The 20,578-nt window shown below is 36.6% G+C and overlaps 1 protein-coding gene across 1 annotated transcript in view; it reads left to right on the top strand.

Annotated features, from left to right (window-relative positions):
* LOC144969268 (uncharacterized) overlaps nt 1-20,578 on the top strand; it is a 58,474-nt gene that overhangs the window by 15,547 nt on the left and 22,349 nt on the right. The window contains exons 3-4 of the mRNA XM_078908380.1: nt 3,934-4,111; nt 17,609-17,743. Coding sequence (XP_078764506.1) covers nt 3,934-4,111; nt 17,609-17,743 — 313 coding nt within the window. The remainder of the gene's footprint in view (nt 1-3,933; nt 4,112-17,608; nt 17,744-20,578) is intronic.

The raw sequence follows: 20,578 nt of genomic DNA, 5'->3' as shown, positions 1-20,578 counted from the left end.
TATTGTAATGATTGTTGTGTTTCATTTATTTATTTCTTGCTGCGAAAAAAAATTCAAGTCCATGATACAAAACACGAAACCCGCTGCATGTTGAAAATGACGGGCACAAGTATTATATCAGACAAGAACATTTTTAAATTAAAAAGCAGTCAAGTTAAATAAGTCCGTGTGTTAAAAGTTGTTGGGGTTTTACAAAAGCTTTTGTCATCAATTCTTTTTAGTTTTGATTCAGATGTAAAGTTGTCATTAACCCAATCAAAGTGTTCCCAAAAATGATATTGGAAAAAGAGAATATGACTGTAAAACATGATATTGGGTTTAACTTGTGTGGACACATGGACATTATGTATTTCTATTTAATTGATCCTACGTGAAATTTCAATGAAAACATTCACCTCCGATTGCACCCATCTACTAGTCGTATTCACATAGTGAAGAGGTTTTAATTTGTCGATGGATAGATTGTCTAACTACCATACCAAAACGTCTTGATTTCGAATTCATGTTCTAATCTCTATACCGGAGGTTTCTACAATATCAACATTGTCTACGGGGATTGTATGACGTCATCTCATTTATTTTACCAGACCTAGACAAGAACGCTACCTACTTTAATTGCATTATATAAAATTCTCCGTCGTCTTATTTAAAAAAATAAAGCAAATGGCATTTAAGACGGAAATTACAAACTACAAGACCCGCTTTAGAAAAATGACCCAAGAAAAAAAAAAAACAACACAGCCATACATGATAATTCTTCCATCCCAGTACAGTAAATAACTGGAAAAACTACATAATTCTTTAAATTGGTTGTTTGAGACGACAAGGGTGACAGCAAACAGACACTTTGTTGCTAAATTCACCAATTAACCATGTGTCGATTTCATATGGTGATCCCTTTCGTTGATAATTGGTAAGGCGTTTAACTATTAAACAAAACTTAGTGTTTTGCGAAGTGTTTTGCTCTCGACCATGTGTCGTATTCACACAACGATTCTTTATTGATCAAATTGTAAGGCGCCTATCTATCGCACGAAAATGTCTCAAGTTCAAATCCGAATAGAGATGCGAGATCTATTATGAGTAATTTTGAACCTATGATTATTATTATTCTAAAATATATCAACATTGTTTAAAGTGAGTGTTATTAACTTATTGTGAAATTCAATACAACAACCGTGTCGGTTTCATGAAAGTTTAACAGCCTGTTGAAATAAATATGTAAGGAACAAATGGATCTTTAATCAATACAACGCAATAAGACTTTTTTATACTATTGATTATGTTTCATCTTTTTTCGCTGAGTAAGCTTTCTGCGCGATTATGGGCTTTCAGAGAAGACAGGAATCGTAAGAAAACGACGAATTGTGTTGATCACGATCATGAGTCGTGGTCGTGATCACATACCGATTCTTTATTGATCAAATTGTAAGGCGTCTATCTATCGCACGAAAATGTCTCAAGTTCAAATCCGAATAGAGATGCGAGATCTATTATGAGTAATTTTGAACCTATGATTATTATTATTCTAAAATATATCAACATTATTTAAAGTGAGTGTTATTAACTTATGTGACGGTGCATCTTCGTATCTATTCACAGACATTACATTAGGACAATGACATTAAAACATGGACTTTTTGTTATCTATTTTTTAAATCTTATCAATATAGCTATCGCACATCTAAGACGGCAATAATTACAAAGTGTGTAAAACACACAACAATAATACAATCAACACAAGGATTAGATATATCTTATACTATAACACAATTACACTATAATAAAGTAATCATAATACATATTTTTCTCCTGCGCATGTATGTTAAGAAATAATTACAAAGTGTGTAAAACACACAATAATACAATTTTAAAAATAACTACAAAGTGTGTAAAACACACGACAATTATAAAATTAACACAGGTTTTACATATATATCTAATACTATAACAAACTTACACACTACTATAATAAAATGATAATACATATTTTACAATTTAATAACGGTTTCTCCTACACATGTATATTAACGACAATAATAATTACAAAGTGTGTAAAACACACAATAATACAATTAAAAATAACTGCAAAGTGTGTACAACACACAACAATAATACAATTGACACACCTATTACACATGTGTAATACTATAACACACTTACACACTATTGTTATAAACTGCTGATCATGCAATTTTTTATTTAACAATTTAACAAGGGTTTCTCATGCTTTTTATATTACTACTCCTAACTTCATCTTTCATTATATAGAAGAATATATGTATTAAAATTGTCCCATCTATCAGGAGCCCCTGAGGTGTAATAGTAGCACGTCTGACCGGTAATCAGGAGGTCTGAGGTTCGATCCCCAGTCGAGTAGACTGATTTTTGGGCTGGTTTTTTACTTGTATTTTTCTCTCTTGCTTTGTCTGGCACCTTTCATACACACCTGTTCAGATCTTTATCTTACACCGGTGCCTGCTCCTTAATTTCATAATTTGATAGTGGATCGTGCGCTTTATAAATGCTCAAGTTTTGTTGTTTTTATTATCCATAAATGTGCCACTTTATAATTTAGTTAATCGTAGCATTATGGCAGCACATGATAGGAAGACTATGAACACATAGGATAAACATAATTGGCACCATCATTATTCCTCTCTCTCTCTCTCTCTCTCTCTCTCTCTCTCTCTCTCTCTCTCTCTCTCTCTCTCTCTCTCTCTCCCTCTCTCTCTCTATCTATCTATCTATCTATCTATCTATCTATCTATCTCTCTCTCTATCTATCTATCTATCTATCTATCTGTCTGTCTATCTCTCTCTCTCTCTCTCTCTCTCTCTCTCTCTCTCTCTCTCTCTCTCTGTGTGTGTGTGTCCGCTATCTAGCCTCTTTCAACCAGTGCCGGATTTACCTCGTAACTACGCAAGCTATACATAGCTTAGGCCCCTCGATTTCTTGAGGCCCCAAAAAACGTTTGTCCAAGTGAGCATTTGTCACATATTATACGCTCTGTGGATAAGTAAATATATCAAATGTCAGCTCACGTAATGTTATCTTATATTGTTAAAGGCTGAATATATGAATTATCCTTTAAATGTCACATGGTACAATAGTTAATAATGATAATCCCAGATAGCTTATGGTACAATAGTTATTAATTATCATCCCAGATAGCTTATGGTACAATAGTTATTAATTATAATCCCAGATAGCTTATGGTACAATAGTTAATAATTACAATCCCAGATAGCTTGTATTATATCATTCACGAATAGTTTTACAACACTTTGAATGTAAGGAAAAAAATATATAAATACGGCAATGTAAAGTCGAAAATCGTATATATGAGGATGCACTGTCCCGATAAATATCAAATGATGTCACATCTTGTTATAAAATACTTGGGATCATTATCATATCCTTAATTTCTTCTCGACTCCAGTATAGATAATTACTTTGATTATAAACACAGACTAGTATTGTAAGTTTCCGTTACAGAAAAGATCCCAAACAATTAAGTTGTATTGTAAAAAATGGAAATTCTTTCCCTTTGGCGGCTATGTGGCCCTGTGGTGTGACACTCATCTTAGGATCGGAAGGTCCAATATTCGAGTAAGTACCGCTCTGAGCGGAACATAGTTAAGTCATTGAAAAGGGCTCTTTACTTACATTGCCTCACCGTACTCAGTTGTAAAATGAGTACCTAGCCGTTAACATCTTTGCCTCTGTCGGAAAAAAATTAATATCGCCTAACAAGCGAGCGCCATGTCGCGCCTTACACGTTTTTTTTTTTGGTTGTTTTTTTTTTTGTTTTGTTTTTTTGTTTCTTTTTTTTAGTTTTAAAAGAAAATGGTGAAGGTATATAGATGTAAAAACCATGCTAGTGAGCTCAGTGGTTGAGCATACCTTTTTTACCTTTTATTTCCCCACAGTGAAAAGACTATCATCAGTCGTTGCAATGTGACAGGTTTGGAAAAAAAACTCGACTCTCGATTAGTGAACAAATGCGTTTCACAGCCCGCCCATCTTACTCATCGTGTGGTGCAGCAAAATCGGATTTTCAAAAATATATACTGCCTTGTTTGTAATAGGCTGGGGCTGACTAGACCGGTAAGATAAGATTGTTTGTTTTGATAAATCTTAACTAGATAAATGATAATAAATAATGAATTTATATAGCGCCTAAACGTCTACAATAATAGTGCTCTGAGGCGCTTTTACATAGTATAACCTGGAGAAAAAATAATCGGAGTCACATCGATGTTATTGCTCGCTTGGTGAAAACGGATAGGTTTGAAAATAGGTTTGTTTGAACAAACAGAAACATAGTGTAATAGTGGAATATTAAAGTGATTAAATTGAAGCAATGGTAAAGTCATAGATCAGTAGGAAGATTTTTTTTTTCAATTTAAGGCTCAAGACTTCCATTATTATTCATACAAAAATATTCACAAAAGCAGGGTTTGTTTTAAGTCCGAATTTGCATTCTTGTGTTAGAATGAAGGCGGAGTTTTAACCAGTTAACTGCTGTATTCTGGATAGACACGTCTTCAAACATTTGGCCAGAAAACTCGATCGATTTAAAAGACCCTTGGCAAAAAAAAAAAAAAAAAAAAAAAAACCTCTCAAACCTGGCACTTCGCGAAGATTTTGTTTTATTAATGTCTTTATAATTTTACAACTCCACCAATACGCTTCAATAGTCATGACGTCACTTCCCTCGTAATGACGCATGGTAATTTAGTAACTGGCTCTAAACTATCGGAACAATGGCGGACGCCCTTAATATTTCTCCGACGAGCATAAAAGTGTATCCAGAGGAGAAAAACATTATACATATGATCGTGTTTTGACTTTTATACATTCTGATCATATGGCATGAAAAGTTCTAGCCAGCATGAAGAATAAAAAGAACCGATTTTATTTGTCTAGAACCACGCTGTTTGCCGTTGCTGGAGTGACATCAGACTATTGAATACAATTGTAGTTGGTGAATCAAAAGTCAGAAAGAAGATGTAATGACGATGTGATTATCAATTATAGATTTATGATTTCCAAAATCATGTTATACAAGAAACAAAGAACAATTATTGATTGACACGACTGGAATGAGCGCGAGGGAATGTGTGTTGGTTTTTACATCAAATGGAGAACGGTACTGGGGCGATTTAAAAAGGCATTCGCTGATGGTAGAGTGAGAATTCGTAGACGTGACGGGGAGAGACACAATATCAATTTTATCAAGTTGGTAGCAGGTTTGCATCTGGAAATTACATTATGTTATGGGCAGGATATATCAAAATTGGACAAAACAAATCTTGTCTTTATTCAGAGTAACATTGCAGTAGAGAAATCTTACGAAATTCTTTGACCTCACGTCATTATTTTGTTTTACCAAAACAAGATTTGGTCCACATCTCGCACGACCATGCAAGACCTCATATCGCACATATATTTTTCATCAGTTGTCAACGATTCGATTTTATTGATTGTCCTGCTCTAGGTCTAGATCTCAACATATTTTAGCAAAATATAATGAGATACACTTAGGATGATGAATTTACAGAAAACTGTCAATAATGTTTAAGAACTTTGCATCGTAATTTTGAATTTTGTCATAATTTGGCTCCTAAAAAATCAATATGGTATAATAACAATAGTAATAATAATAATAATAATAATAATAATAATAATAATAATAATAATAATAATAATAATAATAATAATAATAATAATAATAATATGATAATAATATAATAATAATAATAATAATAATGATAATAATAATAATAATAATAATATTATTAATAATAATAATAATAATAATAATAATAATAATAAATAATAATAATAATAATAATAATATAATAATAATACTTATATAATAATAATAATAATAATAACGATGATGATGATGATGATGATGATGATGATGATGATGATGATGATGATGATGATGATGATGATGATGATGATGATGATGATGATGATGATGATGATAATGATAATAATAATAAAATATATAGCGCCAGCATCTCATGCAATTTGAGTTCTAGGCGCTGTACAACAGTAGATAAAAATATATATCATTAAACAATTACCATAGCTATTATATTTAGACGGATTCATTATTTACCGCGCTATCAACATAGAAATTCATGCAGTTTTTAAAAAGTCAAGCCAAGAAATGTTTTCTAAAGTAATATGTCTTTGGCTTGCTTTAGCATGAATTCATTTTCAAAGTTTGATTATACGCAATGCCATTCAAAAATTCAATAACGCACACTTTCGATGGGTTTTTTAAAAATTGTCCAGTAGGCCTACCCATGCAAAAATGTTATAGGTAGCTACTGTCTACATTATTCTTCAAATTGTGCACTCTGGAAAGTAGTGCCGCGCTGAAGACCGGTCTGGACCGCGGTCCGACGGTCTTTTAGCTGTGAACCGAAGACCGGTCCCAGAGGGGAAGACCGGCGCCGGTCCTCACTTCTTATCACCTTTCAACTAGTGCGGGGCGGTCCTTGCAAGGACCACGGTCCTACGGTCTCGCGCCATAGCCTACTACTTCCCCAGCGATTCGTTGCTTCGGTTGCCTATCTTCCACCAATCACCACCCATCCCACTTAATTAATCGCACCCACCCCCCTTTGCCATACACTAAACGACACAGACGACCATACAGGCAGACGACCACCAACCTCCACTCCGCAAACCGCCCTTTCGTGTGTGAGATGGGGGGAACAGGAGGCGCACGCCTTGGACGATTCCATTATACGGGGTAAATTTCAAAATTTACTACACCATAATGATCGCAATGACAATGATCTATGGTGAAGGCATGACCCCTCTTCTCTAATGGGTTATTGTTTGAAATGTATGTGACTACAAAAGATGTGTGTGTGTTTGTGTGTGTGTGTGTGTGTGTGTGTGTCGAACCTAGCAAGTAGCAAATCCGATTTTTTGTTTTCTTTTGTCCATCTCTTGTCACCACTCCTTTCTATCGCAGTGTTGTCATTTAAAATAATACAATAATATTAAAATTTCGTTTGGTGTTTTTACTAATCAAATAATATGAGTTTCATTAGTTTCTTCCTTCCAAAAAACCCAGTTATAACGTCTGAATTTTAAAAAAGTCCAATAGAATATTTGGGGACCCCGATAGCTCAGTTGATAGAGCACTCTCTTTATACGCAAAGGGCCAGAGATCGATCCCGGGTGCAGTCGATTTTTTTCTGAATCCCTGTCTACTCAGCAATGAATGGGTAGCTGAGTTTGTTAGATCTGGTGAAAAGTCACCATCGACCCCTCTTATCACCTCATCCACCCCCTCTTATTATAACTTCACGTCTCTCTCTTACTCTTCAATGCTCGCTGCCCTCTAATGTGTGTGTGTGGGGGGGGGGGGGGGGAGGGGGGGGGTAGGAGTTGCGTGTGTGTATCAACGCCACGAACAACTCGATCAACGCCTTGGGCGATGCCATTATCTCCGTTAATGGGGATAAATTTCAAATTTTATTAAATTATCGAAGTAACAATGAAGTACGGTGAGCAAATAAAGAAGGCATCACCCCTCTTCTCTAATTAGGTTACAATTTGAAATGAGTGTGACTACTCCGTGTGTTTTACTCCTGTAGGCCACGGTTTTCATCGTGTAGCGGTCTTTAACGGTTCAAGAATGAACGATTCCACGCTCTCAAAGGTCAAACCGGTTCGAATTTCCAACAGTCTCTCAGGAATGTTCAATGTCGAAAAGGACCGGTCCTAGGACCGGTCCTTGCGGTCTTCATTTCCCAAGGACCGTAGGACCGTGGTCCTTAAGCTTGCCAAGGACCGCCCCGCACTACTGGAAAGCCAAAGGTTTGGATTTTCTAATGGACTTTGAACTCTCTGTATAACAGTTTAATAGCTACAATTTCTCACTTTTGTTGCAACAGACTTGTCTCTCAGTATAGAGTAAGAAAGGGTCTTTGGCCTGGAACCAAACTATGGACCTCTGATAGAGCTGAAAACGATAACGAGGTCCCATTCACCAACTAGACATTAAAACATGAAGAATATGAGGGTTGACAAAATAGAAAAAGATTTGTTGTTATATAATTTAATCCAAAATATCTAGAAGAATTGATTTTGTCTTTCCTGCGCTCGCATAGGAGGTACTTATTAATTGATTGATTTAATCAATATCAAAAATTTATGACATTGTAAGGTCTCTGTTTAGATGGACAATGTCCTCAGTTGAATGGGTATAGTTTATATAGCGAAGAATCATCGTCAAATTCACTTTCTTGTTTCTCTTCGGGAAGCCTGATTGTGCAAAAAAAAAATGCATATTGTCATGGTCTCAAGTGAGTAAAGAGCTACTCGACTATGCATAAAGATATATGTAGAATGAGGCCCCAGAATTTACTAGTTACTATAAATGAAAAACAATTAACGATTTGTTTACAATGAAATAATAATAATGATGAAATTTAATTAAAAGAGATAAACAGTGATCGTGGCAGTTAGAAATAGAGATATGAATATTTTACGTAACTTATGATAATATGTCAGGTTCGTAAGTTTACGTTTCCAGGCAGTTGATGGGCTTGGATGATCTATTCCTCTGATAACAGGATCGGACTCGTAAAATTCCACTTCCAGGCAATTGGTAATGGGTTAATATGTAATCCTTTGACAGCGGGCTCGGGTTTGATCCTTGAAGTTTTTACAATCAAAGTTAAAAGCTCCGGCGTCTAAATGGTGTAGATATAATATCTACAAAGTCCCAAAAGATAAAAATCTTCCAGTATATATATATAGGAATAGAACGACTGGCCGTCCGGCATAGATTGTGGAGAGAAAGTGAGTGTCAAATGTTAGACCTATCAGCTTTTATAATAAGTGGCTACGTGACAGAATGTAGAACGAAAAGTATTCACTAATTAGAAATTAATTCGAGGGAAGGCTATAAAAGGAAAGACGATCTAATATTAGAAGGTAAAGTTTATCTAAGCCTACCGAAATATAACTGGAGTGAGATGAATTCAGTTCTTAATAAAATAAAATTTAATAAGATAATTGTGAACAACCTTTACTGTGACACCCCCCACCCACGTTTAAAATATACTCTTTAACCATTATGGGAAAGATAGATTTTACAAACGGAAGTAAATTTACTATCATGATACTCTAGCATTAATCCATTGTTATGATTTGTGCTACAATTAAATTATTTATTAACTAGACATGGAATGTTTATATTAACGTAGGTATATGAATGGGTGACAATAACAATGAAAGATTGTGATTACAAATCATTGTGATGAACAACATGATGGCAATGAAGCATGATTTAAGTCGATGATATGAAGGTAATTTACTGAATGAAATGAATGAAAATGTAAATGGAATATTGACATTTCAATTATTAATCATAAATGAGTGAAAATTCATAACAATAGTAGTAAAGAGAAGATTTCCCAAATCATGAATGGGTATGGTATATATATATATCCAAACAATACTCAATGTTACATTACGTTGGGTCATCATGTTTACAAATAAAATTATCGAATTTGTGCGTTCTGATTTGGCATAGTTTGCGAGGTAACTAATAGTATGCATGGGAGGTTAATTTATACCCTTCTCACGTGTTTACACTAATCGAGAAAGTAGGTCGGCGTGAATATTTTCACAGCCTGGTATGTGAGAGATACTGAAAGTGTAATTTTGCAAAAATAGACTCCACCTTAGTACTCTACTATTATTCATTTTGTTATTTCTTATGTACGTGAGTGGTTTATGGTAGTGCCGCGCTGAAGACCGGTCTGGACCGCGGTCCGACGGTCTTTTAGCTGTGAACCGAAGACCGGTCCCAGAGGGGAAGACCGGCGCCGGTCCTCACTTCTTATCACCTTTCAACTAGTGCGGGGCGGTCCTTGCAAGGACCACGGTCCTACGGTCTCGCGCCATAGCCTACTACTTCCCCAGCGATTCGTTGCTTCGGTTGCCTATCTTCCACTAATCACCACCCTTCCCACTTAATTAATCGCACCCACCCCCTTTGCCATACACTAAACGACACAGACGACCATACAGGCAGACGACCACCAACCTCCACTCCGCAAACCGCCCTTTCGTGTGTGAGATGGGGGGGAACAGGAGGCGCACGCCTTGGACGATTCCATTATACGGGGTAAATTTCAAAATTTACTACACCATAATGATCGCAATGACAATGATCTATGGTGAAGGCATGACCCCTCTTCTCTAATGGGTTATTGTTTGAAATGTATGTGACTACAAAAGATGTGTGTGTTTGTGTGTGTGTGTGTGTGTGTGTGTGTGTCGAACCTAGCAAGTAGCAAATCCGATTTTTTGTTTTCTTTTGTCCATCTCTTGTCACCACTCCTTTCTATCGCAGTGTTGTCATTTAAAATAATACAATGAATATTAAAATTTCGTTTGGTGTTTTACTAATCAAATAATATGAGTTTCATTAGTTTCTTCCTTCCAAAAAACCCAGTTATAACGTCTGAATTTTAAAAAAGTCCAATAGAATATTTGGGACCCCGATAGCTCAGTTGATAGAGCACTCTCTTTATACGCAAAGGGCCAGAGATCGATCCCGGTGCAGTCGATTTTTTTCTGAATCCCTGTCTACTCAGCAATGAATGGGTAGCTGAGTTTGTTAGATCTGGTGAAAAGTCACCATCGACCCCTCTTATCACCTCATCCACCCCCTCTTATTATAACTTCACGTCTCTCTCTTACTCTTCAATGCTCGCTGCCCTCTAATGTGTGTGTGTGGGGGGGGGGGGGGAGGGAGGGGGGGGGGTAGGAGTTGCGTGTGTGTATCAACGCCACGAACAACTCGATCAACGCCTTGGGCGATGCCATTATCTCCGTTAATGGGGATAAATTTCAAATTTTATTAAATTATCGAAGTAACAATGAAGTACGGTGAGCAAATAAAGAAGGCATCACCCCTCTTCTCTAATTAGGTTACAATTTGAAATGAGTGTGACTACTCCGTGTGTTTTACTCCTGTAGGCCACGGTTTTCATCGTGTAGCGGTCTTTAACGGTTCAAGAATGAACGATCCCACGCTCTCAAAGGTCAAACCGGTTCGAATTTCCAACAGTCTCTCAGGAATGTTCAATGTCGAAAAGGACCGGTCCTGGGACCGGTCCTTGCGGTCTTCATTTCCCAAGGACCGTAGGACCGTGGTCCTTAAGCTTGCCAAGGACCGCCCCGCACTAGTTTATGGTCCGTTTCGACCACAAACTCTTAGCAGTAGATATCTGCTGAATGTCTTTAAAGCAAAGACGATGGCCAGTCCTTCACGCTCTATTACAGAGTATCGTGATTCTCTGTCCAATAATTTTCTGCTTGCATATAAGCAAGGCATTAGAGTTCCCTCATGCTCCTGTAATAGTACACCTGCGATGCCCTTATCAGACGCGTCAGTTCTTACAACAAATTCTTTTGACATGTCGGGTAATTTAAGAATTGGTTCTGAACAGAGTAATGCCTTTAATTGGTTAAAGCTATTCTGACACGCTTCTGTCCAAACAGTTTTGTTCGGTGACCCATTCTTTGTCAGATTTGTTAGCGGTGTCGCGATGTGCGCGAAGTTGTAAATGTATTTCCTGTAAAAATTTAGGAGCCCAAGTACTTTGCGTACTTCTTTTTTTGTCTTAGGTGGTTGCAATTGTGCGATTTTTGTTTGTTTTTCTGTCTCGGGTGTCTGTGTCCCATGACCAACGGTATGATTGATCCTGCATTTGAAGCTTCGATATTAGTAAACATAGGTTGCGACACTGTGTCTCTATCAAAATACTTTTTTAGCATATTTGCATGGAATGTCTTTGTTGTGTTGTTAATTTTAATCTCGTAATTAACATTAGATTTTACTGCTGTTATTTTGAATGGTCCTTTCCATGTAGCTAAAAGTTTACTCGAGTCATCGGGTAAGAGTATTAGTACTTTGTCACCAATCTCAAATTTTCTTGATTTGCTTTTGCGATCAGAGTATTCCTTGTATTTCTCTGCTTTTTTAGTGACGGATTCCTGTGCTAGCTTACATGTGTCCTCTATTCTGTCTTTCAGGTTTCTTACATATTCGTAAGCAAACATAATTTCGTTATTGTCCTCCTCATTCCCTTTACAAATGTCGGCTACTATATTGATCGGGCCGCGAGGTGATCGTCCATACATCAACTCAAATGGGGAGTAGCCTGTAGATTCTTGGGGTATTTCTCTATATGCAAATAGGATTGCTGGTAAGTATCTGTCCCAATCATCTGGTTTTTCTGCTGACACTTTTCTTAACATATTCTTTAGAGTGCCATTAAATCTTTCACAAAGACCATTTGCTTGGGGGTGGTAGGGAGTTGTGAATGAGTGTTGGATTCCCATGAGTTTCATGGTTTCATGCATCATATGTGATGTAAATTGGGGTCCATTGTCCGACAGTATCTCATTTGGTATGCCTATTCTAGTAAAAATTGTCATCAATGCTTCAGCTATGTGATCCGATGTAGTTGATTTCAATGCTATCGCTTCTGGCCACCTGGTTGCGTAATCGACTAGTGTTAGTATGTGTGTATGGTTTCTATCTGATTTTGTTAAAGGGCCTATAATGTCAATTGCAACTTTTTGAAAAACTTTTTCAATAACTGGGGTTGTCTCTAATGGCAATCTCGGTATTCTGCCTTTTGCGACTCTTCTTTGGCATGTGTCACAAGATTTCACATATTCTCGGACGTCTTTAATAATTCCAGGCCATGTGAAATTCTCTGATATTCTCTTCAATGTGGAAGAGCTCCCAAGATGTCCAGAAGTTATTGAATCGTGCGCTATTCCAAGGATTTTGTTTCTGTAAATACTCGGCGTGACCAGTTGTTTAGCTATTTTGTTTCTTTTCCTATGTAACCTGAACAGAATATCTTTTTCAATGATGTATTCAACTTTTGATTTCGTCCCTTTGTTTGCGATATTGAAATATGAAGTTAAAGTCGGGTCCTTTTTCTGTTCTTCAATGAACGTGTTCCTGTCAAATTGTTGTGGTTCAAGAGAAATAGTCATTGGCTTCTCTGTTGTGTTAGTCATCTTTCTTGTTTCTTCTAGACAAGCTGTTTCTTGGGTTAATGACCATTCTTTTACATCTGTTGGGTTGTCTTTAAGACCTTTTATATTGCCGACAATAACATCAGCGACGGGGTTGGGAAGTATACAGCATTCCACTATTCCTGTATAGTATGGGGTTTCTATGTACACGTTAGCTGTTTCAAAGGTTTCGACTGTGCCACTGAATGTGATGCATTGTACCGTTTTACCAGTTTTGTCTTCGTCATTGATCAAAGATGCTTTTATTCCTACTGTACTGCATCCTGTGTCTCTCAATATTTTGCAATCAGTTCCATTAGCTTTGCCTTCACAAAAAAATAGCGATCCTGATTTGTGAGTTTGTGTTAAAAGTGACATACCTTTCACGCAATACACATTTATATTTTCTCCTGACATTACTCGTGTCTGATTATTTACACTTGTTTGGAGTGATGCATTTGCAGTTTCTTTTGGATATCCCACGATTTTGTAACATTTGTCTGCTGTGTGGCCTTTCATTCCACAATATTGACATTTAATTATAGGTTTGTTGGTTTTCTTATCCTCAGTATTATTGTCAGTGCTATTTCTTGTTTTGTTTTGATAGGATCGGCTATGGTCTCTATTGAACTGTTTGTTCCATGGTTTGTTACTATGGTCATCCTGTTTCACTTGCGTGTTCCGAGTGATTGATCGGCTCGTTCTATTTGAGTACTGAACTTTAGGTGTACATGGACTCTGAGCAGCGGCAGCGTAGTATGGTTCCTTCAATGTTCTGCTAAGGGGTGTCAATGGATGTGCGCTGTTAAAATTTTCTGCGTAGATTTTTAATTTGTCCAAGTTTTCTGGCTTTCTCTCTTTAAAGAATGCGACTAAATCTGGGTTGCAAGCTTGATAGATTCGATTCTTCAGCGTGAGGTAGTAAAGGCCTGCAAAGTCGTCTTGTTTTACGTTTGCCAACTCAAGCCACCGATTTAGAAATTGAGTAATTCGGTTCACGAATGTATTAAAGTCTTCTCCACTTTCCGGTTTTGCAGTGTGAAACCTTTCCTGGTAACCATCTTCCGTTAATCTAAATCTTTTTAGTAGAGCGTCTTTAATTTTACCATAGTCATCTGCATCTTCAGTTGTTAAGGTATAGAAAACTTTTAGCGGTTCTCCAGATAAGCAGTTAATCAAGGCTGTGGCCCATTTGCTTTCTGGCCAACGATAACCTTTAGCCTGAACTTCGAATCGGTGTAAGAAGGATTCTAGACAGTCTGAGCGTTCATCGTATGTTGGCATGCGTGGAAGTTTCACGAAAAATTCATCACTATTATTATGTTTTCTTTCATGACCGGTTTTTGTTTTTTCAATTTCCAGCATCATTTGGGTCCTTTTGGTTTCTTCTTCTGCTAAAGCTATTTGTCTTTTTAGTTCCCTTTCTTGGACTCTTTCTTCTCGTTCTTCTCTACGTATTCTTTCTTCGTGTTCTTTTTCTTCTTTACGAATTCTTTCTTCGTGTTCTTTTTCTTCTCTATGAATTCTTTCTTCATTTTCTTCTCTACGAATTCTTTCTTCTTTTTCTTCTTTTATTTTCTCTTCGCACCATGAAAATATTCTTTCCTGGGGTATTTCTAAGTCCTTTGCGAGACTTAAGTATCTTTTATATGCTTCCATTTTTGCAATAAATTAGTTACGATGTTTTATATATATTATATTGACAGGATACTGTTACTGACTGTTTTATTTATTTACACTTACTGGAATGAACTGTTCTATTTTTAGAAATCTCTCTCTTTTATTTCAACTTATTATGTATGTTGAATTTGATGCCTTTTATCGTTATATCTTATAAAGCAATGTGTCAATACAATGCGGAGTTATGACTTGAGTCCATAACAATGTGTCAATCGCGTGTACTCTAAACTATGTTACTACGAAAAATGTATCACCAATGTGTGTGACTCGTCGTTAGTTTGTGTACAATTATTCGCAATGACGCTAATATACTAGAGTGTGATAACAATAATAGGATGCCAAAATAATCCCAAGTTATCTATCACTAAATATAACACGACGGCTAGTAGACTCCTTTTATTATTATTTAGTTTTTAAAGACTCACTTTTCAGAACATAATATATAAGTGGTTTTCGGTAACAGTAATATGCCAAAAATGCATTTAAAACAAATCACTATGCAAAACAAATCACGATGTCTATAGTTACTATGTGATGCCCAACTCATGTAAAAGAGAATAATGAAGGATATATTTACCAACTCAGTTCGTGGCTGGGACCTCTCTCTTGTTCAATGGTTGTTCAACAATTGTAATTAGGCATTGAAGAGTGTTTAACAGTGATGTCTGAAATACAAAACAATAAAATATCGTAAGATTTACAATAGTTACAAAATGTGTTCACAACACTGAGTGAATGGATGATAGGTGAATGAATCGTTATGGAATGTAAACATATTGAAAACAATTCATGAATGAGGCAAACAACAAAATGAAATGAGTGATATAATAACAAAGTGGACAAGGAATGAATGAATGAATGAAAAACTGAGTGAATAAATGAATGAATGAATGGATAATGTATGAATGAAAGAATGAAGGGAGGAATAAATGTATGAATGATTGGATAAATGAGTGAATAAACGAATGAATGGATGAATGAATGAATGAATGAATAAATAAATGAATGAACAATGAATGAATGAATGATTTATAAATGAATAAATGGATGAAGGAATGAATCAATAAAATGCTATTCAATTTGAATGAAAGAATGAATGGATAAATTGCTATTCCATTTAAATGAAGAAATGAAAAAGAAAAAAAAATTAATCCTATAAATAGGGAGTTCAATTAAAATATGATCAAGTGGGGCAATTAAGAGTTTTACAATTTAAACTTTAAAGTTAGATGAAATAGATATAAGTAACTAAATAAATTCAATTCTGTATATGTGTCCCCTCCAAAATGTCATGGTCTCAAGTGAGTAAAGAGCTACTCGACTATGCATAAAGATATATGTAGAATGAGGCCCCAGAATTTACTAGTTACTATAAATGAAAAACAATTAACTGATTTGTTTACAATGAAATAATAATAATGATGAAATTTAATTAAAAGAGATAAACAGTGATCGTGGCAGTTACAAATAGAGATATGAATATTTTACGTAACTTATGATAATATGTCAGGTTCGTAAGTTTACGTTTCCAGGCAGTTGATGGGCTTGGATGATCTATTCCTCTGATAACAGGATCGGACTCGTAAAATTCCACTTCCAGGCAATTGGTAATGGGTTAATATGTAATCCTTTGACAGCGAGCTCGGGTTTGATCCTTGAAGTTTTTACAATCAAAGTTAAAAGCTCCGGTGTCTTAATGGTGTAGATATAATATCTACAAAGTCCCAAAAGATAAAAATCTTCCAGTATATATATAGGAATAGAACGACTGGCCGTCCGGCATAGATTGTGGAGAGAAAGTGAGTGTCAAATGTTAGACCTATCAGCTTTTATAATAAGTGGCTACGTGACAGAATGTAGAACGAAAAGTATTCACTAATTAGAAATTAATTCGAGGGAAGGCTATAAAAGGAAAGACGATCTAATATTAGAAGGTAAAGTTTATCTAAGCCTACCGAAATATAACTGGAGTGAGATGAATTCAGTTCTTAATAAAATAAAATTTAATAAGATAATTGTGAACAACCTTTACTGTGACACATATATTTCTTAAACTGTTTTGGCCAAAATTTATCTAAATAAATCTAATTAGAATATTTAACCAAGCCCATTAATGTAAATGGTTCATGCTGTTGGTTTTGATTGTAATCTTGATAGTTAATCATTTCCGGCGAGGCCGATTATTTTACATGATGAAAAAAATATATCTAAACAAACTAATCTCACAGAAATTGATGTATATAGAATGATGTAATCGCTTCATATTGTTGTTGCCTATGTCGTGTGTGGGGCGAGAGGAGGGGTGTGACAACACGCAAACATGATTTTTGAGCTGAACTTGATTCAGTTTTCTGACATGTTTGCTCAATTAACAGGTTTGTGGGTCTGTTAGATTTAGCGGATAGTTCATTGCAATAGACTAAGTTTGGATCGAAGGGGCAGCGACAATAATTATATAACGCATTGCTGGAGAGTCACGCTGCTCAAATGGCTTCATAATGTTTTATTTATTCCTCCAGACAACAATAATATATGGCACCCAATTTCCATTTGAAGCCTGTAAAGCGTCCTTCCCTAATCATTATTCTTATATCCTACACTACCCAGACATTCACACCTGACTTGAATAGGAGAATATTATGTGTCAAAGAGACACAACACTTGAACTGTAGGAAATGAAAAGTTGAATCCACATTTCCTATTTTAGGAACAATGAAACATAGCAGAGCATTTTGATCATTGTGAAATATTAGAAATATGCCCTATAAATTTGCTTCTTCATTAATTTAATTAGATTTTTTTCTCTATTTCTCTTTATATTTTTGATACGCTCAGTTTGCGTGCGGAACCTTCTCTGGAAAAGTAACGGTTCCCAAAGGATTCGAATTCAAAAGGAAAGTGAATCTTCCCATTTCTCCGGATGCGTATAACTTTACGGGATGCCCTGCAAATGAATGGATGGATCCAGCGGTATAGTTCCCTCCTCTTTCTCTCCTCCCCTCTTATTCTTTGTCTTTACTCCTTCCTATGCCCCCCCCCCCTCTTCCTCCTTTTCCTCCTCCTTCGTCTTCTCCTTCTTTTTCTTCTTCATACACACTGACTGCCAAACTAATAATTATTATTCTTAATTTATTAGTTATTTTATTTGAGTAGACATGATATGTATATATATATATATATATATATATATATATATATATATATATATATATATATATATATATATATTATATTACTTTATTTTTTATATATGTTAAATAGTTGGATGGTGGAAGGTTTGTGTGTGTGTGTGTGTGTGTGTGTGTTTATGAGAAAGAGATATATAGCGAGAGAGAGAGAGAGAGAGAGAGAGAGAGAGAGAGAGACTGAGAGAGAGAGAGAGACTGAGAGAGAGAGAGAGAGTGAGTGAGTGTTTGTGTGTGTGCGAGAGAGAGAGAGAGAGAGAGAGAGAGAGAGAGAGAGAGAGAGAGAGAGAGAGAGAGAGAAATTTGAATGGATTGAAGTTATTGTTATGCGCCTAGAGCTTTATTGTATAGAGGATTGGGCGCATATAAATAAATTTCATTATTATTATTATTATTATTATTATTATTATTATTATTATTATTATTATTATTATTATTATTATTATTATTATTATTATTATTATTATTATTATTATTAGTGTCCATGCTACAGGGAAATAAGAGGAAGTTTATATGTGTGTAGTTGACGTACATTTTTATATAGCTAAATAAGTTCAGGGTCAAAACTATTGAATAGCACAAAAGAGGATTAAACAAATTAAGAGTTTCACATCTTCCAATGATTTAAGATGTACGAGACATTCCTGTCCATTATTCAAATGTTATTAAAGTTTCTAATTGTGTAACATTAAGACCACGTTAACTATTACTAAAACAGTGAAAGTGTCTCTCTAAAGGATTCTGTGGATAAGCTGTTGATGTCTGTTGGCAATTTGTTCCAGTCATCAATGGTTCGAGGAAAGTGGCTGAACTTGTATGCATCCAGACCCGCCTACCTGAAAACTGAAAAATTCGTAATTTTTAGGAGAAAAAAAAATATCGCTATAGTTACCTTTGAAAATCAATAATTTATCCTCACAATGATTGAATAACAATTCAAAATCCTTTAAATTATATATTCTGGCATCAACTTTCATTTTCAATAAGTTTTATTGAGTTAGAGATGCTTATGAAGTTCAGAATTTGGAGCCAAATTTTTGTAATTTTACGAATTTTTCGTAACTGTAGGCAGGTCTGTGCATCTGTGTTTGTCTGCGGTTTTGTGAATGTCCTGTTGTAGATTTTTTTGTTCGTTGAGTAAGTGTTTTGTTGCGGAAGGCAAGATGGGACTGTTTAGTGATCTTACTATATTTATAATTCTAAATTTCGATATTACTTTCTTAATCCTCTTCGTTCCTAGCTGACCAGAGAGCGTCAACGAGCATCAGCTATCTGTTTCTGCTCTTGGCTTTCTTCTTGGTGACCTCTTATATGAAGTTGGCCACTTTTAATTCATCGATTAATGAGCGCTTTTATGTCTGCTTAGTCACCAGAACCTTGCGTTCCCTTAAAAGACTTGAGCTTTTACATAAGCGCAAGATCCACTAAACATGCTCAAAGCGCTTTACAAAGGGTCCCTGACTAACAGAAACACGTAACACATAGAACGAGACATGACGCCTGTGAACGGCCAGGTACTCATTTTATACCTGAGTACGGTGAGAGAGTGTGAGTAAAGAGCCTTTTCAACTGTGCGCCGAGCAAGGCCCGAATCCAGGATCTTCTGACCCGAAGACAGCAGCCTCTTATGGTTCACACTATTATGTTATGACGATCGACCCAATCAGCAAAGTCCGGTCCACATTCGTGCACCGTCGCAAACCCGCCGGGTAGCATCGTCACAACACACCTTTCGACTAGATGCTCTGCCGTCTCGGGTTCTTGCCCACAGCGTGGACATATTGGACAGGAAGTTAGACCCCACCGATGTAACGCACTTGCCGTTAGGCAGCTCCTCGACCGAAGCCGATTCGCAGCTACCCAGTGTCTCCTCTTACTGGTATCAAAGCCTGGCAACTTCTCACCAAGCTTAGAGGAGTGTAGGTCCCAGCCCCCACGAGGGATTGAATTCGTTCAAACCGACTTCCATCTCGTATGTGCAGCTCTGTCCGTAGTCAGGGATTCTGCGTGCAAGGGTTGCCGGGACTTATTTCGGCTCGAAACGGGGCACCGTCCATTATGCGCATGAGAGGGGTATCCCCATTCCCTCTCTCTTTGATCTTACTCAGCCAGTTTCCCGTAATCGTCTCCCTCCGGACATCGGGGGGCTGGATCGCTGCCATTATCGGGCCCCATTCTCTAGGGGTTGTTGCTAACGTTCCTGACACTATGTGCATCGACTTGCGAAGTTTTACATCCGCCTTCTCGACGTTTCTGCTTCTACCCCACACTGGAGCGCAGACTCCACGGTGGAATAGCATAGTGCCAGGGCGGACGTTCTCAGGAGCGCTTGGCTAGCGCCCCAAGTCGATCCCGCCAGCTTCCTCAGAAGACTATTCCGCTTCTCTATCTTCCGGACAACCCCTTCGAGATGCACCCGATAGGTAAGGCTGCGATCCAACGTCACCCCTAAATATTTTGGATGCGGCTCAAATGGGAGTGGCTGGTCCCCGACTAGGACATTCAGTTTGCGGGTGTGCCAGCCACTGCATAAGTGAAATGCAGTGGCCACGGTTTTTGAAGTGTTCATCTTCAGGTACCACTTGTCAAAGTAGGATTTGAGTCTGGTGACGTCCTCGCT

This window comes from Berghia stephanieae, chromosome 3 (genome assembly GCF_034508935.2).
Source record: "Berghia stephanieae isolate SIO BIC M18660-M18661 chromosome 3, UCSD_Bste_1.3, whole genome shotgun sequence".
Lineage (NCBI taxonomy): Eukaryota > Metazoa > Mollusca > Gastropoda > Nudibranchia > Aeolidiidae > Berghia > Berghia stephanieae.
The sequence above is the reverse complement of the archived record's forward strand: the minus strand, read 5'-3'. Positions and strand labels throughout refer to the sequence as shown.